We start from the raw sequence: 23,654 nt of genomic DNA, 5'->3' as shown, positions 1-23,654 counted from the left end.
TGCCAGCACTTCAAGGGAAACTGGCTACTTATGTTGTCGCAGCTGATAAATGCCAAGTTGCCCTGGAATGGAAATTGCCAGGTCCTATTGCTTTTGAGAAAATCCATGGCCGCCTGCGGATCCTTAGTTTGTTGCATGATAGTGTTGGTTCATTCAAGGCTAGTGAGGTGGCCATGTCCCGGAAAGTGTGGCAACCCTATAGAGATTGGCAAGCGCAACAGGGCCTTTGAGCCTTTCCATTATTACACTATTACACACAATACCCAGTTTTGGTGATGTCCTCTTTGCACCCGGTTTTTTCCTTATCCTCCTAAACAGATGGTAGGGTGGGAGGGGGGTGGGGGGGAAGGGGATCTTGCAGATAAGGGAGTTGTTGCGAATTGTGATGGGACCGGAACGATATCTCTTGTTTTGTTAACATGCTTTTATTGTACATGGTTTATACGTTCATGCTACAGTTGTATGTATTTTTTGCACACTTTCAATAAAAAACTTTAATTACAGAAAATTAGCAGGTGGTAAGTTCTCCATTGCTCGGTTGAGCAAGTTTTGTTAATGCTAATTACTTGCCTTGCTGGTAGAATTGAATTTAATGTGTAAACTCCCCTGACTCAGTTGTGTATTTTGGCAAGTAGAATATTAGCAGGCCACAACATTGTTGGCTTGTCCATGTAATTCATTTTGCAGATCGAACAAGAGAAACTGGCGTCTTTAAAGAAACAAGATGACGACAAGGAAAAGAGAGACAAAGACGATAAGGATAGAGAGAAAAGGGACAGATCCCGAAGCCCCAGAAGGTATTGTTTAGTAATCATGACACATGGATGATATTTTTGACATGTTCGTTACTCGTTGTGATCAGAACCAATTGGGTATTGCCTGTCAGGAAATGTAATAGGCAGTGGGGCCCGATGCAATAAATCAGCGCGGAAAGCGGGCGCTGAGTGTTGAAAAAAGGCTCAGGTGGGAAAATGGCTGCTCGTTAATTCTTTTTTTCCTGACACCCCCCCCCCCACCCGGTCATACTTTTTTATTTATTTAAACCTTTTGGTTCCTCCGACTTAATATTGCCACGATATTAAATCGGCTTTTTTGGGCTGCTTAGAAATTAACACCTGCGGGTTGGGTGCACATTTTTTTTTTGGATCTGGGAAGAACAGCGAATAGCCTCATCAGCATGCATTTGCGTATGATGAGCGCTATTAATTTCATGGGAGTGGGTTGGACGCATGTTTTGGACATGCTAATCCCCTTTATAATATGGGGTTGTGGACGTGTGTTCACAACGAGCATCCAGCCACAGGTTAAACAGTGCGATCGGCTGAGCGTGCTGTATTGCATTGGCCCCAATAGCAAAAAGAGTGAAAATGCTCCCTTAGCATGGTCAAATAAAAGAATGAGCAGGAATAGGAACTTGTGTAAATGTGAAGACAATGATAAATTACAGTAAATAATACTGAATAGTAAGATTTTTTTTATTTGTTGCAAATACAACCCTCCCCCCGCCCCCCAACATCAGCTGATGATTTGCCTCTATTCTGCTTTGGGGGATATTACAACTTATCAGAAAAGCCTTTCTTTCAGACTGCAGTCTCACAAAACTTGCAGCAAGAGGGATCTTCCAAGGGACCGCTGAATTTAAAAACAGAAGTCCCAAAGAATAATAATGCTAAAATTAAGATGGTGCCTCTATGAAAAAGGCCAAAAGCTAAATTCACAAAAATGCTGAAAAATCATATTTCCTTGCGTGTAGTCAGATGGACTCGGGACCAATGAGTTTATGCTCCCCTGCCAGCAGATGGAGAGGGAGTCAGGTTTCAAAGCTGTCGTTACCCTAGATACACCCCTGCAGCGACCTCAACCCTTCAGTATTTCTCCGCCTCCAGCAGATGAGAAAAGATTGACCCCCACTCTCCAGCGGTGATACCTAAAGGTCCCTCCCCCAGTTGAGAATTCCTGAGGTGATTTCCAGGATCCCTCAGAGTAGCTGAAAGGCAGTGGGTGCAGGAAGCTGAGCACGATGGTGATGGCCAAGGCCTTCTCCCCCGGCAGCCGGAGACTGTCTCTGTATTCAACCGTAAGCGCTCAGCCCAGGTAAGTTTAAAAAAAAAAAAGGATTTCCTCCTGATTCAGAGACAGAGGTGTTTCGGTAAGACTTCCTGTGGTCTCCTTGCTTGGCTTGCCGTACTGACATGGTTCCTGATCCTGTTGGGGTAAGGGGAAATGGGCTTCTGAGTGTTGAGCGGCCCACCGGTGGGCTAGGCCCCACTTTAGGCTTGGTTAGAACACTGCATGGTAGGCTGCGGTGGCGCCATCTTGTGCGTGTTTTCGTGTCTGTATTTTCCACCATAGAGCTTCGGTATGCGCAGTGCATGTCTGTTCTTCACATTCATACATACACATACAACTTACTAGGCGCAGAATACAAGTAAAGCTGGACATATGGACTGTGCGTGCGCCTTCCTGCAGCCAGCAGAGACTCCCAAAATCTGTGAGCATAAAATTTTAAGCACGAACCATCTGAACACACAGTTAACGTCACCAAGGCTGCACAGTCTTGCCTGGATTCTTGCTTATGTCAGCATTGTGAGGAAGCCCAGGAGAGTTGGCCTCCCCAGTTTTTGCTAAGCCCGGCTCCTCCCATTCAGGGGATGAGTCAGCCACAGCCTTAACCGGAAGTACCCCGGACCTGAATAACAGAGACTGAGTCATCCGTGTGAGAGGGAAATTTAGCAGCATCTACCCCTGTTCCTCCTGGGCTGGGCATGGACCCGGGTGTCTTCTCTTGGGTGGAATTCTCTCAAGGCCTTCAAGCCTTCTTACAGGCGCATTCTGCCACCTCACTTGCCCCTGTTGGGACAGAACCTCAGCTGGTAAGCCCTCCCTCTCCCAGTCTTATCGGCAGACCACAAGGCATGCCTCAACTCACCAAGGGTATCCCTGGCAGGGACCTGGAAGGCACAGACAAAGAAGAGGATCCAGATTCCTTGTAAGAGGGGGAAATCCCCCCCGGTTTAGAACCGTATCAGACCATGTTACGATTTTTCTAGTTCCTGAAGATGCTGGGAGTTCCTGGAGTGGACTCAGATGGAACCAAAGAAGCCCATTCTAATTTCCCTACGGTAAGCCTTTAGCTACTTTCCAGTACTGGAAGCCATCCAGGAGTTGATTGACCTGGAATAGGATGCCCCAGAAGCAAGTTTCAAAGGTGGATGAGCCTTAGAAGCTCTATACCCACTGAATCTGGCAGCAAGAGAACATTTGTATTTTCCTAAAGTGGATGTGCTGTTCTGTGCCATCTCCAAGTAAACAACTTATCCCAGTGGAGAGAGGAGCAGCCTTTAAGGATGCGCACGATAGGCGGATGGAGTCCATCCTTGAACAGGCCTTTGACGCAATAGCAATGACCTTACAAATTGCTTCTTGTTGTGCTCTGGTAGCTCGTTTGTGGCTACTCCTCTCTCTGCTGGTAGATGGGTGAATTCCAGAGCAGTTATGGAACCCGCCACCGCCTTTTTAACTGACGTGGGCTCAGACCCAGTCCTTACCTCGGCCAGAGGAGTGGCTTCAGTGGCTATGGCTGCGGAATTGGTCAGCTGATGCAACCTTCAAGGCAAATCTCACAAATATATCCTTTAAAGGATCACTTCTCTTTGGAAGCGAATTGGAAAAAGCTGGCCAGTAAATGGGGCAAATCTCCAGTACTTTGGCTACCAGAAGATGAGAGCAGTTACAGCACCCCTTGCCCACGAGAGGTCAATCCAGGAGCTCCCAACGCTTTCACCCCCTACAGAAACCCTACATTTCAGAGGTCTCAGTCCTTTCACAGTTGGTAAACCAAGAGAGGGTCAACTTTTGGTTCAGGTTTGTCCTGAACTCCCTAATGAAGTTTTGCCGACCCATGGGTGGATCAAGATCGCTTCGGACAAATGGGTACTGGAGGTCATATGAGAAGGATATGCGCTGGAATTTGACCGCATTCGGGACATATTTATGATATTTCCATGCCACTCCCAGCACAAGAAGCAGGCAGTAGAGACTACCCTGTTAAGGCTCCTCAGGTTGAGGGCTATAATCCCAGTACCTGCACCCCAGGAAAATATGGGGTGTTACTCCATCTATTTCATTGTAAGCAAGAAGGAAGTTTTCTTTCATCCCATCCTGGACCTTAAGCCAGTCAACAGACATCTATGAGTTCATTTCCACATAGAAACCCTAAGCTCCGTGATGATGGCCGTACAATCAGAGTTCTTTGCCTCCCTGGACCTATCTTAGGCCTACCTACATATTCCAATCTGGCAAGAACATTGTTTCCTATGCTTTGTGGTACTGAGTCGTCTTCATCAGTTCTAGGCAGTATTCTTTGGCCTGGTGGTCATAGCGGCAGCATTGAGAAAAGAGGGAATCCTAGTGCACCTATACTTGAACGACTGGTTAATCTGGGCAAAGTCCATGGAAGAGAGTCTCCGGGTGACCACGTGGGTGACCTCACTGCTTCAGGACTCATTTGGGTCATAAACCTGGACAAAAGCAGTCTCAAACCATCCGAATCCTTGGAATATTGGAGTCTGGTTCAACACGAAGGAGGGCAAGGTCTTCCTCCCAACCACATGGATAAGGAATTTGATTCACCTTATGATTCACCTTTGATGCAACTCCTCTCTGCATCAACGGCAGGGTATGGCAGGAAATTCGTATCAAACAGTTACCAACAAGGGCCCTGAACTTGGTTGGTGAAACAGATAAGTATGGGAAAATAAGTGTGGGAGCTTGCTGGGCAGACTAGATGGGCCGTTTGGTCTTTTTCTGCTGTTGTTTCTATGTTCTTTGATGGCCCAAGTGGGTCTGTTGATGAACATATGCCCGACGGTGTGGAGCTGTCTTCAAGTTCTCGGTTTGATGGCAGCAACCCTGGAAGTAGTCCCGTGGGTAAGGGCACCCATGCAGCCACTTCAACACTCCCTTCTGTCACAATGGAACCAACTTTCTCAAGATGATTTGATTCGCCTCCACTTAGCAATGGAAGTATGCTCTCAGCTCCAGTGATGGCTTTGGAAGCTCATCTGGGCAGGGGTGTACCCCTGTCCCCTCCGAACTGGCTGGTCCTCACGACAGATGCGAGCCTCCAGGGCTGGGGAGTTCACTGTCAGGAACTGATAGCCCAGGGGTGTTGGACCAAGGAAGAGGGCCTCTAGAATATTAACTGCCCAGAAGTCCAGGCAGTCAGATTATCATGTCTACAATTCAGCCACGTACTCCAGGGTCAAATGGTCTGCGTAAATGTCGGACAACGCAAAAACGGTAGCCTATATCAACCGCCAGGGTGGAATCCAAAAGCCAGCAAATGTCTCAGGAGACAGATCTCCTTATGAAATGGGCAGAAATGCATCTACAGATGATCTTAGCCACCCACATTGCAGGAAAACATCATCAGAGCAGATTTTCTAAGTAGGGAGAGTCTGGATCCAGAAAAGTGGGTGTAGCATGGGATGATCTTGGTGTTTGGGTACTTGCCAGGTTCTTGTGGCCTGGTTTGACCTCTGTTGGAGCAGGATGCTTTGGCTTGATGGACCATTGGTCTGACCCAGTATGGCAAGTTCTTATGTTCTTAAAGCCTTTCAGTTGGTAGTAGATTGCTGGGGTCTCCTGTCCATTGACCTGCTGGCCGCATCTTACAATGCGAAGGTTCTCAGAGCCTTCAGTTGCAGAACATTGATGCTCTCCTTCAGACCTGGCTAGAAGAGGAGCTGCTATACATCTTCTCTCCATGGCCCGTCCCGGACAGGGTCATTCGTAGAATCGAGCGCCACAGGGGATTAGACTTACTAGTAGCTCCAGATTGGTCCAAGGGTCCATGGTATGTGGATATGTGGAAACCTCTGGTGGAGATCCTACTGTGCCTCCCACTGCATAGGGATCTGCTACAGCAGGGACTTCACAAGGATCAGACTCTATTCTGTCTTACGGTCTGACCCTTGGGAGGGCTTGCATGATGAAGCAAGGCTATTCAGCGGCAGTAATTGCCACCTAACTCCGTGCATGGAAGTTCACTACGTCCCTGGTGTAGGTGCAGTTTTGGAGAGTATTTGAGGCCTGGTGCGAGTAACTCGGTGTTTCCCCTTGGACGGTCAAAATCCCACTAATTCTGGAATTTTTGCAGGATGGCTTGAATAAAGGTTTGACCGTTATCTCCTTGAAGGTCCAGGTAGTGACTCTCCTGTTTCAGGGGCGAGGTGAACGGAACCTGCCTATCGGCTCATCCAGACATAGCCCATTTTCTGAAAGGGGTCAAGCACCTCCGCCCACCCCTAAGGTGTCTGGTTCCCTTATGGAATCTTAATCTAGTATTGGAGTTTTTGGCAGGGCCCTCCTTTCGGCCACTGCGCAGTCTATTCTTGCATTGAATAACCCTGAAAACGGTGTTCCTGGTGGCTGTATGCTCAGCACGTTGCATCTCTGAATTACAGGCATTATTGTGTCGGGAACAGTTCCTCTGGATAACTCCCTGCATGATTACAGCTTCGTACCTTTCCATGTTTCTTGCCCAAGGTAGTCTTGGAGTTTCATTTGAATCGGTCCATTTCGTTGCCATCCATAGATAAGGACACGAAGAATAGTGCCGCCTCCACCATTTGAATGTCAGTAGGCTTTTGGTGCGGTTTCAGAACCTGTCCGTAAGACGGACCACCTGTTTGTTCTTCATGGTGGAAGGAAGCAAGGCGAATCAGCTTTACTTGCTCTATAGCTTGTTGGATTAAGGAGATGGTCACAGGAACCTGTTTGGAGGCAGGAAAGCCCTTACCCCCTTCAGGTTAAAGCTCATTCCACTAGGGCTCAGGGCAGTCTCATGGGCGGATGCTAGACTGACTCCTGACTACATCTGAGCGGTAACGTGATTCTCCTTGCACACCTTCTCCAAGTTCTATCACCTGGATGTTCAGGCCCAGGAGGTCGCAGCCATTGCAAGGGCGGTGGTAACCAGATCACAGGCAGCCTCCTGCCCCAATTGGGAGTAGCTTTTGGCCCCTTAGTGTAGACAGATGGACTCAGCATCCTGCTCATGGCCGCCCAAGAATGAAGCCAAGGATTCGCCCTTGGAGTGGATATCACTTCCAGTAGTTTACGGGTAAGCCTAGATCAGGGCATCCATAATCTTACTGGGGTTCAGTGTGTTTGGTTGAGTACAGTTATGGTTATCCATTTTTAATCAGGTTTTTAATCGTTTTTTTCGGTAGTATGTCTGCAGTGGCTTTTGAAGAGAATACTGAAGGGCTGAGCTCACTGCGGGGGAGTATCTAGGGTGACGTCAGCTTTGTAATCTGACTCCATCTCCATCTGCTGGCAGAGGAGCATAAATCCATTGGTCCTGAGTCCATCTGTCTACACTAAGGAAAACAAAATTATCAGGTAAATAATTTTTCCATTTTGCATTCATTCCATCAGTAACCAAGGTGCCTGCTTATTTTACTTTTTTTTTTTTTTTTTAAATCTGCCACTTCTACTTTGTATTCAGGGTGTATTACAAATCTTTAAACATCCATAACATTTTCAGTGATGACAGTACATAGATTAAAGCAATGCTTTATGTATTTATATTTAAGTGGTTTCCCAGGGACACCACCACCACACCAGTCTCAGACGAGCTGATAAATCGAAAATCATGACCAAATTTCAAGCAATGTGAGACCAAAAGGAACTGTTATGCTTTACTGTTTCAAGCAGTTCTTGTGCTCAGTTGTTGTGATATTTGCTGCCCTAGTGTTCTTGCTTACATAAAATTTCAAGCAAAGTCATTGAATGATATACACTACAAAAGAGGATTGGCAAGTAGTGTAATGGTTCTTTGATCAGTCGGCACAAATAGTGTCAGTGTGCATAGAAGCTAGACACACAGAGCAAGAAACATATGGCTTATGGCCAGTCCAAGTCAGGAAATCACGGGGCGATGTATCAATCCCTTGTCTGGAAAAGTCAGACGAAACCAGTATATTGCCTAAATTAGTGCCCCTAGAGTAAACTGTAAGAGAAGGCTTTCAGGGGAAAAAAAACCCACCAGAGATTTTGACATAAGATTGTCATAGGGTGGATGATAGATTAGTCCGGGCGTTTTGAATTTAATATACATCAGCTAGCTTGCTGACACCTTTCTATTCCATTTTATTTACATCTTTTGAAATCTGTCACTGTCTTCACGATTATATGGGTTTCTAGTCTGTCTCCATCCTTTGTTGTTGTTTGGCAGTGTAATAGACCAGTGGCAAGAAGCAACACAACTTCCTTTCTTAAACCCCTTCTACACACTATGGTCCTTCCCACTAGTCTGAGTACTCCTCCATCTTAAGCCAAGCAGAAATCTCTTAAATAGTTCCAACAGACCTTTTCACCTAATATTACATCAATTTAGTACAGTCACATTCTCTTGGTTAGTCGACTGATGTAGGAGGTAATAGAATGGGAATTTGAAGGTAAGCGAAAATTCCTATTGCAATTCCCTGTGGCTAGTACCAGTGGGATATAGCACATCAGGCTGGAGACCTTTTCTCTGACATGCTGCATCTGCAGGTGATCATTTGTCCACTCTAGTATTCCATGAAAATATGCCTAGAACACACTGGCTAGTGTTTTTTTTCTAACTACCTTTCTCTTTTCAAAGGAAACTCTGCTGCACTGGAGTGTAATTTGAAAAGAGGTTTAGTTTAATAATTTTGTCATTCTACCTTTTGAATAAAATCAATGGTTTACAAAATTGTAATTAGTTAAAATTTAAAACATATGAAATAAAACATAATTGAACAAATGAAAACTACAGTCTTACATAATATACAAATCATAGTAATAACTTCTATGGAGCATAAGGCAGGTTATGTGGAAGAAAGGATTAATTCTGAAAACCTGATTAAAAAGGTGCTGCCAACTTTTGCATTCTAGTAATGTAAAAAATTGGTGGTGTCTACAGTTTCATCAAGAAAAATTTTAATTGAATCTTTACACTTGAGGTTTTATTCATTTTAGATTGGGATTGATACTTACCCAGGAGAAAACAATTGTGTGAAGGCCATGAAAGATTGTGGTGTTTTGGTTTTGATTTAGGCGCAAGTCTAGGTCCTCATCAAGGAGAAGATCCCCAGTCAAACGAGAGAGAAAGCGCAGCCATTCTCGATCTCCTCCCCACAAAGCTAAGAGCCGCAGTGCATCCCCAGTACCTGAGAAAAAACAGGAGATGCCTGAACCAGAGCCTTCAGTCAAAGTTAGAGAGTCTTCTATACAAGAGGCAACATCAACCAGGCAAGTTTCAGAGAACTAGGGGCCCTCTTTAAAAGGCTTCAATGTTGCGAGTGACAGTAAGATCAAACATGCTTGGAGTGTAGTATACCAAGGATATTGTGACATACATTGATGCAGAAACCTATTTATGGTCACAAAGTAGAGATATACATTTGTTCCTTCCATTTTGGCAGGTACATGTATACCTTGCTGACTTTCTAATACACGAGAAAAAAACTGATATTTGCATAACTCATAAAAATACACGTATGATATCTGTATTAAAACGTCATCTAGGTACGTGCATATCTACCAACATGGAAGAAATGAGTGCATATCCTTATCACCTAGATCTCTGGATCATTAGTAATTTAAAGATTGACTAATCTGTTGGAGATCCTTGTTTGTATGTGAAAATGTAATGAACAGCTTTCTGAGTTAAATGACTCTTCATAGAAGTATGGTGCAGACCATCAAATAGCCTTTTGACTTTGTATAATCCATCAGGTTTTTGAAATTTAGGGAAGTTAATCTGTTGCCCTTGCCGCACTTAATATTATGCATTTATATTCATTTACACAAGATCAGGCTTTTTCTAAATGAGCACTGGAATCCTTCCTTTCCACAGTGATATAATCAAGATTCCCAAACCTGAGCCTGTACCAGATGTGAAGGAAGCATCTCCAGAAAGGAATTCCAAAAAAGAAAAGGAAAAGGAGAGGCCCAGGCAACGATCTCGATCCCGCTCCAAATCTAGATCACGATCTCGCTCGCGGTCACCATCTCATACCAGACCTAGAAGGCGTCATAGGTCACGATCAAGGTGAGACACAAACTCATATTAAAAACTTTTAAAATATATCCAAAGCAGAAAACCTGTGAGGGAGTTGGTTGGACTGTTAGATGATCGAGGGGTTAAAAGGGCACTTAGGAAAGATAAGGCCATTGCGGAAAGATTAAACTTCTTTGCTTCTGTATTTACTAAAGAGGATGTTGGGGGAGATACCTGGTCCGGAGGTGATTTTCAAGGGTAGTGATTCAGATGAACTGAACCAAATTATGGTGACCCTGGAAGATGTAGTAGGCCAGATTGACAAACTGAAGAGCAGTAAATCACCTGGACCGGATGGTATATACCCCAGGGTTCTGAAAGAACTAAAAAATGAAATTTCAGACCTATTAATAAAAATTTGTAACCTATCGTTAAAATCATCCATTGTACCTGAAGACTGGAGGGTGCCTAATGTAACATCAATATTTAAAAAGGACTCCAGGGGAGATCCAGGATACTATAGACGGTGAGCCTGACTTCAGTGCCAGGAAAAATTGTGGAAACTGTTACAAAGAATAAAATCACAAAACATTTAGATATGGTTTAATGGGATACAGCTAGCATGGAAAATCTTGCCTCACAAATCTCCTACATTTTTTTTGGAGGAGTTAATAAACGTGGATAAAGGTGAGCTGGTAGATGTAGTGTATTTGGATTTTCAGAAGGTGTTTGACAAAGTCCCTCATGAGAGGTTTCTAAGAAAACTAAAAAGTTAGGATAGGAGGCGATGAAATTTAATGTGGACAAGTACAAGGTGATGCACATAGGGAAAAATAACCCTTGCTGTAGTTACACGATGTTAGGTTCCATGTTAGGAGCTACCACCCAGGAAAAAGATCTAGGCATCATAGTGGATAATACTTTAAAATCGTCGGCTCAGTGTGCTGCAGCAGTAAAAAAAAGCAAATAGAATGTTAGGAATTATTAGGAAGGGAATGGTTAATAGAACGGAAAATGTCATAATGCCTCTGTATCGCTCCATGGTGAGACCGCACCTTGAATACTGTGTACAATTCTGGTCGCCGCATCTCAAAAAAGATATAGTTGTGATGGAGAAGGTACAGAGAAGGGCAACCAAAATGATAAAGGGGATGGAACAGCTCCCCTATGAGGAAAGGCTGAAGAGGTTAGGGCTGTTCAGCTTGGAGAAGAGACGGCTGAGGGGGGATATGATAGAGGTCTTTAAGATCATGAGAGGTCTTGAACGAGTAGATGTGACTTGGTTATTTACTCTTCCGGATAATAGAAGGACTAGGGGGCATTCCATGAAGTTAGCAAATAACACATTTAAGACTAATCTGAGAAAATTATTTTTCACTCAACGCACAATAAAGCTCTGGAATTTGTTGCCAGAGAAGGTAGTTAGTGCAGTTAGTGTAGCTGGGTTCAAAAAAGGTTTGGATAAGTTCTTGGAGGAGAAGTCCATTAATGGCTATTAATCAATTATACTTAGGGAATAGCCACTGCTATTAATTGCATCAGTAGCATGGGTTCTTCTTAGTGTTTGGGTAATTGCCAGGTTCTTGTGGCCTGGTTTTTGGCCTCTGTTGGAAACAGGATGCTGGGCTTGATGGACCCTTGGTCTGTCCCAGCATGGCAATTTCTTATGTTCTTATGTTCTTAACATTCAAGAAGGTTACTCTGGAGTTCTGCAGCATCCCTAGAGACAAATTTATGATGTCACCCTGCCACTTCCATTCCAAGAGACTGGCAGTAGAAACCACTGTAACAAGACAACTCGGTCTGAAAGGCAATAACTCCGGCTCCCATACCCCAACAAAATACGGGATGCTATTCCATCTATTTTATCATTCTCAAGAAGGAAGGATCTTTCCAGTCCATCTACAGTGGACCTTCTACACTTCCGTATGGAAACTATTCGCTCCGTAATAATGGCAGTAGAAGCGGGAGGGTTTCTAACCTCCCTGGACCTTTCTGAAGCCTACCTTCACATCCCAGTCCATTAGGATCACCAGCGCTTCCTGCACTTTGTGATACTGGGTCACCATTACCAATTCCGAGCACCACTCTTCGGCCTAGCAACCGCCCCCAGAACCTTCATCAAAATCATGGTGGTCATGGTGGCAACACTGAGGAAGGAAGGGATCTTGGTACACCCTTACCTGGACGACAGGCTAATCAGGGCAAAGTCTTCGGAAGAGAGCTGGCAGGTGACCAGCAGAGTCAAGAGCCTACTGCAGGAACTCGGTTGGGTCGTTAACACGGGCAAGAGCAGTCTGCAGCCCTCTCAATCGCTAGAGTACCTGGGGGCCTGTTTCGACACCAAACAGAACAGTCTTCCTCCCTCCCCCGAGGAGAAGGAAACTGATGGAACAACTACGACAATTGATGACCAATGCATGCCCCAAGGTATGGGACTATCTTCAAGTCCTTGGCCTCATGGTATCAACCCTGGAAGTCGTTCCTTGGGCAAGGGCCCATATGCGACCGCTCCAACGCTCCTTACTGTCACGATGGAACACACTGTCCCAGGACTATTCAATTCACCTCCAACTACCAGCAGAGGTACATTCTCGGCTCCAGTGGTGGCTACAGGAAGATCACCTAAACAGAGGTGTAAGCCTATCCCCACCGAACTGGATCTTGCTCACCACGGATGCGAGCCTGCGAGGGTGGGGAGCCCGCTGTCAGGAACTGACGGCCCAGGGATAATGGAACAAGGAAGAGGCAGAATGGAACATACACCGCCTGGAAGTTCGAGCAGTCAGACTAGCGTGCCTGCAATTCAGCCACAGACTCCGAGGCAAAGCAATTTGAGTAATGTAGGACAACGTGACGACCGGTTGCTTATATCAACCGCCAGGGAGGAACCAAGAGCCAACAGGCATGGCTGGAGATAAACCTACAAGGGATCTCAGCCTCCCACATCGCAGGAAAAGACAACGTCTCAGCAGACTTCCTGAGCAGAGAGAGCCTGGACCTGGGGAAATGGCTGCTGTCGACCACAGCCTTCCAACTGATAGTAAATTGCTGGGGCCTCCCAGCCCTGGACCTACTGGCCATCCGTCTCATTGTCCAAGTCCCCAGGTTCTTCAGCTGCAGACAAGAGCCACAATCCCAAGAAATTGACACACATATCCAGACTTGGCCAGAGGAAGACTTACTGTATGCCTTCTCCCCTTGGCCACTACTGGGCAGGGTCATCTGCAAGATTAGAACATCACAGGGGACTAGTTGTACTAGTGGCCCCGGATTGGCCAAGACTAACATGGTACGCAGACATGCAAAGACTCCTTGCGAGGAACCCTCTGTGCCTACCATACAGGGACTTTCTCCGGCGGGGCCCGATTCTCCACAGAGATCTGTCTCGATTCTTTCTTATGGGCTGGCCCTTGAGAGGACTCGCCTGAAGAAGCACGATTACTCAAAGGCTGTGATTGACACCCTACTCCTAGCATACAAGTTCTCCACATCCCTGTCATACATACGGATCTGGAGAGTATTCGAAGCCTGGTGTGAGGACTGTGGGAGTCTCCCGCGGACAGCCAAGATTCCCATGATTCTGGAGTTCCTATAGGACAGTATGAAGAAGAGGTCACTGAACTCTCTCAAGGTCCAAGTAGCTGCATTGACTTGCTTCAGAGCAGAAGTGGATGGTATCCGGCTATCAAGCTATCCAGACTTGTCCCGCTTCCTGAAAGAGGTTAAACAACTCCAACCACCCCTAAAGTGATCGGTGCCTCTATGGAATCTCGATGTACTATTAGACTTCCTAGCTGGGGCTTCCTTCAGACCAACACGCGGTCTGTCACTATGCCTCTTGACATTGAAGACTGCATTCTTGGTGGCAATATGTTCAGCTCGTCGCATCTCCGAACCACAGGCTCTATCCTGTTGGGAACCGTTCCTCGGGTTCACACCTAAAACAATACAATTGCGCACTGTCCCCTCCTTCCTTCCGAAAGTGGTTTTCGAGTTTCACTTGAATCAAACCATCTCGCTACCAGCTCCGGATGAACATAAGGACGCTGAAGACTCATGCCTTCTTCGCCAGCTGAATGTCGGCAGACTCCTGGTGCGATACCTGGAAAGATCAGAACAGTGCGCAAAACGGATCGCTTATTCGTTCTTCACGGTGGGAAGAAACAAGGAGAAGCAGCCTTGTGGGCGATCATAGCCCGCTGGATCAAAGAAGTAATCAAGGCAGCCTACACAGAGGTAGGAAAGCCCTTACCCTCTACAGGTTAAGGTTCATTCTGCGAGGGCTCAGGCAGTCTCCTGGGCAGAAACCAAGCTGCTGTCGCCCGCCGAGTTCTGTCGGGTGGCGACGTGGTCCTCCATACACACTTCTTCAGGTTCTACTGCCTGGATGTTCAGGCCCGGGAAGACGCAGCCTTCGCAAGGGCAGTATTAAGTGGGCCATGGGCAGCCTCCCGCCCTATCCAGGAATAGCTTTTGTACATCCCATTGGTCCTGAGTCCATCTGGCTACACGCTAGGAAATGGAGAAATTACTTACCTGATAATTTCATTTTCCTTAGTGTAAACAGATGGACTCAGCATCCCGCCAACAGCTGCCCTGGAAAAGGAGAACCTCAGATAACAAACTTCGAAACTAAGCAAATATGGGTAAGCAGCAGCCTAAATCCTAGTTCAAGACACCCACAGTTAGTCCGGTGTCTGTGTTAATTGGTTGAATGCACTGATGTCTCCAGTTTGGAAATTAATTGAACCAGTTCGTTTTATTCAAGTTTAATCAAGTTATTTAAGCAAAGATATATCCACAATGACTTTTCGAAGAGAATACTGAAGAGCTGAGTTTACTGCAGGGGTATATCTAGACATCAGCTTTGAAATCTGTCTCCTATCTGCTAGCAGAAGAGCACAATACCCATTGGTCCTGAGTCCATCTGTCTACACTAAGGAAAACGAAATTATCAGGTAAGTAATTTCTCCAGTACCTTGTACTCATTCTATTTTGTATTGTTTGTTTTTACCCCTTTTTTTGTCTTTGATTTGTCTTTGTGGATATGTGGTTTAGAGCTTGATACAGTCTTAATTGATAGCTCAATAGATAGATGAGAGGATGGGGAACATTTCTTTTTCCTTTTAATTGTGGGGGGGACTCTCTTATTTGGTTTGACTTTTTTTGTAAATCTGCTTTTGCATTCTGTTTTCGTTTTATGCTGGTCACTGTACTTTTTTCTTGTTTGTATTGCTGTTACTTTAATGCAATAACTGTTGAAAATTAACAATGATCACTAAAGTATAGGCCTTAGAATTCTGTGGGCTTCCAACGTTCCTGTGTGGCTGCTGTTCATGCGCATGTGTATTGGAGGTGGTTTACTTTCTGAAGCCAGAATAATCGATCAGGTTTTGGCAGACCATGCTGAGTCATTTTGCTTATTTGGAGAGAGGTTTTTTTTTTTGAAGATTTTCAAACTAGAGTTTGGCTTTTACCCTGACCGCCCCTCCCCATATGCAGGTTTATGTACATTTGAATATTTTTAGAGGGAAAATATTGCTGTTTTACTTTTGACAGGTCATACTCCCCTCGAAGGAGGCCGAGTCCAAGAAGGAGGTCATCTCCGCGGAGAAGGAGTCCCCCAAGACGCATGCCTCCCCCACCTAGACACAGGAGAAGTAGAACTCCAGTTCATAGGTGGGATTCAAGTGTGTTAATACTTTCAACTAAAGGTTTCTTACGTGTGTATGAAATTTGAGCGCACAACATTTTGTCTTAGGAGCAACATGAGTCAAGCTTTGAATTCAGTAAGAGTGAAATTTTAGGGAATTGATTGCTACAAGTATTATGTAGGGCTTTCTGAACCTAGGAGCATAAGTCCAGCCTAGTATTAATGAGGTTTTATTAGCAGACAGGCAGAAAGTGGCCTTTTAGAGGGTTTTATAAAATGCCAAATTGATGATAGATGGTTGTATAAAAAAAATGTTTTTACAGAAATAGATGATTTAGGAACAGTTATAACAGCCAATGGACAATCTGTTTTATTGTAAAGTTTATTTTATTCATAGGTGCTAACTTTTCAAACTCAACACAAATTACCCCTCCCTGGAGACAGTGGCAGAGTTTGCTCAGTATTTGGGGGTGCTCAAGCACAGATCTGGCACACAGGATTTTGATTCCTGCAAAAATTGTATTGTAATTGGGATATTTCAATGGCCTACATGTCTGGTTCACTTGTCTGATTGTGGCATTCACTAAGGTCTGTCCCACTACTTGAAGGATGTATGGGGAAGATCTTGGAGTACAGTGAATGTACTCTAGCATGTGTGGCAAAACTGTCAGATGTGTAAAGATACTATCTTAATTGTGAGAGAAGAAGAATGGGAGCATTATTTTCTGCCTTCTCTATATAGTCTTAAAATTGAATCTGAACTGTGCTACTTAAATATAACCATGTTCCTTGTAGAATAAAAAACAGGTTTCCTCCTCATACCACAGATCAGTTTAGACAAGTGGGTTTTGCAAACCTACCAGCAGGTGGAGGCAGATAACTAAAAAGCTTTTTAAGCACTGCTACCTGAGAGTGCCACCTGCAGTTCCAAAGTATTTCTTTGTCTCCAGGAGATGATAGAGGTGCAAAGCTGCAGTCTAGTGTGTGTAAAAAAAAAAAAAAAAAGTTAGAAATTAAGTAAAAAAAGATTAGAAGAGCTCCCAAGGCTGCTAGGTTCCTTTTTTGGCCATGCCTCCGGGCGAGTTGGGGGGGTGTTGACAATCCCTATTCATCTTTAGCCGGTAACATCCAGTGGTAAAGCATAGGGTATTGGTTCCCTCCTTCCTCTGAGGTCTTCTCCCCCAAGGAGTCAGTAGCCTATAGGAGGGCAGTATTTCTTCTTGATCTTTTTCTGGGCTGTCTTTTTAATTTAAAAAAAAAAAAATTCTGACAGCCTAAGCTGACCGGTCTTCAGCGTCACAAGCTGCTGCTAGATGAAGGGGAGAGAAGTGTCCTGGGTTGCCTGCATTGGATGCTAGTTGAGGTGATTTGAGCTGTGGCTGATTGTATTTTTGGCACGGCAAGCAGACCGCGCCGCATGTCCTTATTAATGTGCTAATCTGTCTGGTCTATGGTGGCGCCCGTTTGTGGCTTTATTTGGCTGCGAGTTGTACTGATTGTGCCATGGGGGGGGGAGAGGGGGAGCCTCGGGGTCTTTAGCTGACAGGAGGGCTACCTGATCCCAAGGACTTGTCAGAAGCCGCCAGGGGAGATTTTGCTGTGGCAGGCAGGAGGGCTACACATGACAGCCAACAGGAGTCTCAAGATTCCCCTCCCCATTTCACTGGTGGTCAGGCCGGGATCGAGGATCAGAAGGAGGAACCTCCTTGGAAGTGCCTGATTGTAGGGACAGTGATGGGGAGGAATTCTCCACATATTTTGTTTTACTCATGCACAAGGCTTATTTGGCCAGGAAAAGTGCAGGGGGTAAATAGTCCCTGAGTCACAAATTGCAGCAGAACCCAAAGAGGTCAAAAGCATCCCCAGCTAAGGGTTCGGGGGATCTTCTCTGCTAGTTGGGACTTAGCCATTCTGATGGCACTCGACTGGTGAATCAGAGGATTCTGAGGATTTGCAGGATGATCCAGGGGGTGATCTTGCAGGTACGGATCCTGCAGACGATCCTGGGGATGATACAACAAACAACTGGGTCGGGGAACCAGAGAAGATTCAAATTGTGGAGGGGGATGACCCGAGGGGTGGTCTGGATTTTCCACAAGGAGGAGTTGAGACTTCTTAATCCTCACATCCTTAAAGGGGCTGGGGGTCAAGGTGCTGCAGGAGGAGTCTGATAATGGAAAGGATCTGGTGCTGGATGGCCTTCAAGGTCCCCCTAAGGCCTTCCTGCTTACCAAGAAGGTTCAAAAGCTAGTGGACTGAGAATAGAATGCTCCAGAAGTAGGGCTGAAGGTGGCAAGGGCAATGGTGAAACTTATCCTTTAACTGAGGATGTTTTGCTGCTTTTGGGCTGCCCAAGGTAGATGCTTTGGTGTCAACAGTCACCAAGAAGACAACCATCCCGGTTGCACTAAAAGGACGTTCATGATCGGAAACTGGAGATACAGTCGGAGAGGATGTTTGAGGTCTCGGCCTTAAGCCTTAGTGCGGCCATCTCTACTAGCTTGATGCAAAAACCTGTTTGTGCTGGATATAGAAATCCCAGGAGAAGATTGGGAACTCCATTGACAATTTGCACCCAGTTAGAGGCTGGGATCGCGGATATGACCGATGCTTTGTATGATTTGATACAGACCTTGGCTAGGAGTATGGTATCTACAGTTTCGGCATGCCGTCTGCTGTGGTTGCGGAATTGGTTGGTGGACATGTGGTCCAAGTTGTAGCTCTGCAATCTCCCCTTTAAGGGAAAACTATTTGGAGAGGACCTAGAGCAGTTAATGAAGCGGGGGAGTCAAAGGGAAACAAGCTGCCTCAGGATAAGTGCCAGGAAGACCTTTTCCCCTCGCTCACGTTTCCGGGATGTAAGACATTTTTGTCCCAACAAGAGTTCTTCGGCATTACTGAAGCAAGGATCTGGAAGGCAGCAGCCCTTTCGGGGTCACCGAAGAGCTGCCAGAGTTGGGGCAGTCAGGGGACCAGAAACACCAAGTCATTACAATAAAGCCAGATCAGTCCGCTCTTTCGGGGAGGCGATCAGAGGATGTCTGCACGGTTTTATGGGGAGTAGACAAAGATTGCCTCAAACCAGTGGGTTCTAGAAGTGACTGCTACAATTTAGAATTTTCTCGCCCCGTCAGGGAAGCTTTCATGGAGTTTCATTGCACGTCCCACAGCAGGTGGGAGGCGGTCTGGGAAACATTGCTCCGGCTTCAGAGGTTAGGTGCAATCGTTCTCATTCCGGCAGAAGAGCAGCGATGGGGAAGGTACTCAGTTTACTTTGTGGTTTCCAAGGAGGAGGGGACCTTTTGGCCCATTCTCAACGTGCAGAGAGTCAATGCGATGTTGCTGGTCCCGTGTTTTTATATGAAAACATTGTGAACAGTGATAGGTGTTTGCCAGGGAGAATTTCTGGCCTTCTTGGATTTAACGAAGGCCAATCTGCATATCCCTATACATGCGGAGCATAGATTTCTTCGCTTCATGGTGCTGGGGCAGCATTTTCAGTTTCAGGCCCTTACTTTTGGGTTATTTATGGACAGGTAGTGCGGGTAGAATGCCTCCGCCTCTTTTCTTGGGTCTGTGTATAGAAAAGATATATCGTAGGATGGTTAGGGAGTTGGTTTAGTAGAACAGAGTCTGTGTCCTTAAGCCAGGTCTCTTTTATGGTGCACATGTCAGGTTTTTCGTCGAGTAGTATGTCATTGAGAATAGGGGGGTTTTTTTGGTTAGGGATTGTGAGTTGACTAGGATGTGTGTGAAGGTTGCAAGGCCTAGGAGTTGGGTGAGAGGATTTAGCATGATCGGTAATAGTGATCTGGCCTGATAGTGGGAGTGGGTAAGGGGGGGTGCAGTTCGTTGGTGGTATCTGAGTGTTGGTATTGGGTGTGTCATTGTAAATGAGGTGGTAGGTTCTATGGCCTGTCTTATGTTGGTGGGGATTGGAAGCATTGTGGATAGGTGAAGAGAGGGGGGGGGGGTGGTGGTAAGGGGAGAGGGATACCTAGTGCTGGAAGGCCGAAGTTAGCGGGGAGGGGGTGAGAGAGAGTAAATCGGGCAAGGGCAATGAGAAGGGAGCTAAACTGTCTATTAATGCTTTTTGATGGTTAGCAATTAAATTATGAAGGTGACAATGGTGTCTAGATTGTAGAAGTGGCATAGAGTCTTAGATGTAGCATTAGAGTTTTAGATGTTGCGAGCGGGCAGCACAGGGGACGCTGAGAGGTGGGCCCGTTTGTCGGAACAAGAGGTCAGTAGGCTATTGATCCTGGAGGCTTCTGATCCTGGCAGTTGGTAGGAGGTAAGAGTTAAAGCTTGAGTCGAATGGTTCTCGGTAGGCCTCAGTGAGGAATATGAGTCAGGAAGGGGGAGGAGGTCTTCTTGCCAGGGAGCGAGGGGGTCCCGGCAGGATCAGGTAATAATAGGAGCCAGTCCGGGGCCTGCGTTGAGCTCTGTGCGGGGGACATGCTAAGGGGTGTGCCAAGGGGCAGGCTCCTTAGTTGCGCTCCTTAGTTGCACGGCGCTGAGCTCACCAGTGCTAGCAGAAATAGGTCTTGTCCCACGACGTCCCTCTGAGGTAGGAGGGCAGCGATAGGCTGTGGGCTGGCACTGGGCGGATGCCGGCGGTGCTTCACGCAGGGGCCTCGAAGGGTAGGCCCGAACTCGGCCTGGAGGGGGCGGCTGGGTCGGGGCCTCCTCACGCTTGTCTCGGGAGCGAAATGGCGGGTCGGACACTGCAACGGCAGCGGAAGATGTCTGAAAAGGGCGCCAAGCTCACCAGTGCTAGCAGAAATAGGTCTTGTCCCACGATGTCCCTCTGAGGTAGTTGACTCCCTATTGGCTTGGGTACAAGTCAGTACTGAGGGACTGCAGGGTACCACTCTCGGTTAAGTAGCAGTGCCTGAAAATCTTTTAGTTCTCTGCCTCCATCTGCTGATAGGGATGCAAAACCACTTGTCTGGACTAATCTGAGGTATTCCAGGAATGAAAATTAGCAGGTAAGAACCACTTTTCCTATCCCATCACTCCAGTGTGGTACACAAATTAAATACCGTGTTTATAAGTTGACTTGCTGTCTTTTTATAATGTAGATGTTTTTAAATTGGCACGTGCTACATTTTAGCATGCCAAGGATCTAGCATATAAACAAAGCAGGGCATTAACCAGTGCTGCAGTTCTTCTCGGGCATTTTCTTTAGGGTACACAAGTAGTAAGTACCCTGAAAAAACTTCTCAAGGCACTGCAACTAAGTTTGTGGCATCAAGTTCTAGCAAAGGCAAATGTATCTGGAGCTGTTTCGAGCCAGGTAAAACACTCAGACCTGTTTGCATTAATGAAATACAGGCTCAATAAATTGAGGATAAGCAGTTTAGCTGCTTTCTGAAAGATGCCTCTCCTATTGAATCCAGTTCTCTAGGGAGTGCTTTGACTAGGGTGGGACACTGAGCTTAAATGCAGGGGCAGTTCAAAATTTTAAATATTTTGTGTTCAACTGCTTTGCAGAATATACATGTTTTGAAGAAGTTACTTTTCTCAGTATGGTAACAAATGTTTGTCCCATTTGTAGAAGACGCCGTTCGTCAGCATCTCTGTCTGGCAGCAGCAGCTCCTCCTCATCCTCGCGCTCACGGACTCCCCCACCCCCAAAGAAACCACTCAAGAGAATTTCCTCCAGCCCACCCCGCAAGCCTCGCCGCTCCTCTCCTTCTGTCAGCCCCCCCAGAAGAAGGCACAGGCCCTCCCCACCGGCAAGCCCACCTCCAAAAGCACGCCGCTCTCCGACTCCACAGCAGTCAAATCGAATGAGGAAAAGTCGGGGCTCAGTATCTCCAGGAAGAGCCCCAGGTACTCTTTTTATTTTGTGTGTTTCCTGTAAAATGTTATGTTGGCACAACACACGTAGTTCATTCTATGCTGGTAGGTGCAGAACATAGGCCCTATAATTTGCTAATAGAAGCAACGTGGAGACAGTCTTGTAAATATAATTACAACTTGTTAGATATTTTTGCCTTCTATGCATGTTGAATTTTTGTAACTCAAGCTTCATATAAATTCATTTGAGAAGTGCAATTTTGATGCCTCATTTTAAAATACAGACATAATAGTGACTAAGTGTTTACGGTCTGTGGCACAGCTGCACCAGTGAGGGAGAATTAAAGTTGCAAGTATAATCCATAAAAACTTTGAATTGCAGATTTATATTTCCTGTGCATACTCCAGATCAGTCCAGACAAGTGAGGCTATCGGAGGGAGACTGTCCCTCTTTTGCGAGGAGTGGACCAGGATCACGTCAGTCCAATGGATTCTGGAGAGACGGTTATGGCTTAGAAATTTTTCATCCGCTCAGGGAAGCCTTTGTGGTCTCCCATTGCATCTCCCTGTCCGAGCAGGAGGTGGTGCGGGACACCTTACAGCAGTTACAGCGCCTGCATGCAATTGTTCTAGTTCCTTCTCAGGAGCAGGGACAGGGAAAGTACTCAGTGTATTTCGTGGTGCCCAAGAAGGGAGGGACTTTTCAGCCCCCATCTTTGATCTTCAGAGGTTCAATGTGGCCCTCCGGATGCCACGCTTTTACATGGAAACTGAATGGTGATAGCGATGCGCAAGGAGGAGTTTCTGGCGTCTTTGGATTTGATGGAGGCCTATCTTCACATTCCCATAAGAGCCGACCACCAGAGGTTCCTGAGGTTCATGGTCCTAGGGCCCTTCCCTTTGGGTTGGCGACAGAGCCGCAGATGTTCATGAAGGTGATGGTAGTAGTGGCAGCGGCACTCAGGAAAGGAATCCTGGCACACCTGTACGTGGATGATAGGCTCATCAGAGCAAAGTCTGAAATGGAATGTCATTCAGTTTGGGTCATGCAGTTCTTGGTGTTTATTGGGCTGGGTGAATCTGGTGAAGAGTTACTTGGAATCGACTCAGTCTTTGGAATATCTGGGAGTTCCATTCGATACCCGGGTTGGGAAGGTGTTTCTGACCACGGAGAGTGTGATCGAGTTGCAGGATCAGGTGCTCCGACTTCTGTGACTTTCGGTTCCCAGAGTCTGGAACTATTTGCAGGTCCTGGGTTCTATGGTGTCTGTGCTGGAGTTAGTTCCATGGGGGCTTTGCTCACATGCGACCCCCTTCAGAGGGCCCTTTTATCCTGTTGGAATCCGCTATCAGTGGAATTTCAGCTTCCTTTACCGCTTCAAAATCGTCTCTCATGGTGTTTCTCTTATCCCAATTTTGAGAAAGGGATGGACCTTGGAGGTACCCAACTGAGTGGGGGTGATTTGTCAAAGGAAAACTCACCAGGGAAGGTGGTCACCAGAAGAGGTGTCCTGGTCAATCAATTGATTGGAGACCAGAGCAGTTTGCAAAGCCTTGCTTGCCTTTCTCCATCTCATTTAACGGACAGTACGAGTGTTCTTGGACAACACGACAGTGGCATACATCAATCAGCAAGGCAGAAAGAAGTCAATTGGCGTAGGAACTGTTTGTTTGAGAGGAGAGCCATCTAATGGGATTGGCAGCGTCACACTTGGCTGGAGTGGACAACATGCAAGCAGATTCTCAGCAGGCAGTGTCTGGATCCAGGGGAATGGGAGCTGTTGGTGGAGGCCTTTGCCTTTATACAGGCCAGATGGGGCAGGCCAGAGTTGGATCTCATGGTGGTTCCAGGAAATGCGAAGATGGTTCAACTTTTTTCAGTTGCAGGAGAGGTCTGCTCCAAGGGCATCTATGCCTGTGTTCAGCAGTGGCCAACAAAGCTGTTGCTGTACATTTCTCCTGCGGCCTCTCATAGTTTGGGTGTTGCGTCATGTCGAACTTCATCTGGGCAGGGTGATTCTGGAGGCACCAGAGTGACCATGCTGGCCGTGGTTTGCAGACCTGGTTCATTTCATGGTAGACTGTCCCCTTTGCTTGACCCATTTGCGTGGGTTGTTGCGGCAGAGACCTATCTTTTCAGACCGGGCAGATTGCTTT

At 46.3% G+C, this 23,654-nt stretch overlaps 1 protein-coding gene across 15 annotated transcripts in view; it reads left to right on the top strand.

Annotated features, from left to right (window-relative positions):
* The window catches only part of SRRM1 (serine and arginine repetitive matrix 1), a 118,657-nt gene that overhangs the window by 39,983 nt on the left and 55,020 nt on the right, over positions 1 to 23,654 (top strand). For all 15 annotated transcript variants that reach the window (XR_003859197.1, XR_003859196.1, XM_029619832.1 and 12 more), the window contains 5 exons: positions 688 to 797; positions 9,091 to 9,285; positions 9,893 to 10,087; positions 15,599 to 15,718; positions 21,253 to 21,530. Coding sequence is in view for 13 of the 15 variants with exons in the window: in XM_029619832.1 (XP_029475692.1) it covers positions 688 to 797; positions 9,091 to 9,285; positions 9,893 to 10,087; positions 15,599 to 15,718; positions 21,253 to 21,530 (898 nt within the window). In the remaining 2 variants the exon portion in view is untranslated. The remainder of the gene's footprint in view (positions 1 to 687; positions 798 to 9,090; positions 9,286 to 9,892; positions 10,088 to 15,598; positions 15,719 to 21,252; positions 21,531 to 23,654) is intronic.

This window comes from Rhinatrema bivittatum, chromosome 11 (assembly GCF_901001135.1).
Source record: "Rhinatrema bivittatum chromosome 11, aRhiBiv1.1, whole genome shotgun sequence".
Classification (NCBI taxonomy): Eukaryota; Metazoa; Chordata; class Amphibia; order Gymnophiona; family Rhinatrematidae; genus Rhinatrema; species Rhinatrema bivittatum.
Note: the sequence above shows the minus strand (reverse complement) of the source record. Positions and strands in the feature narration are given on the sequence as shown.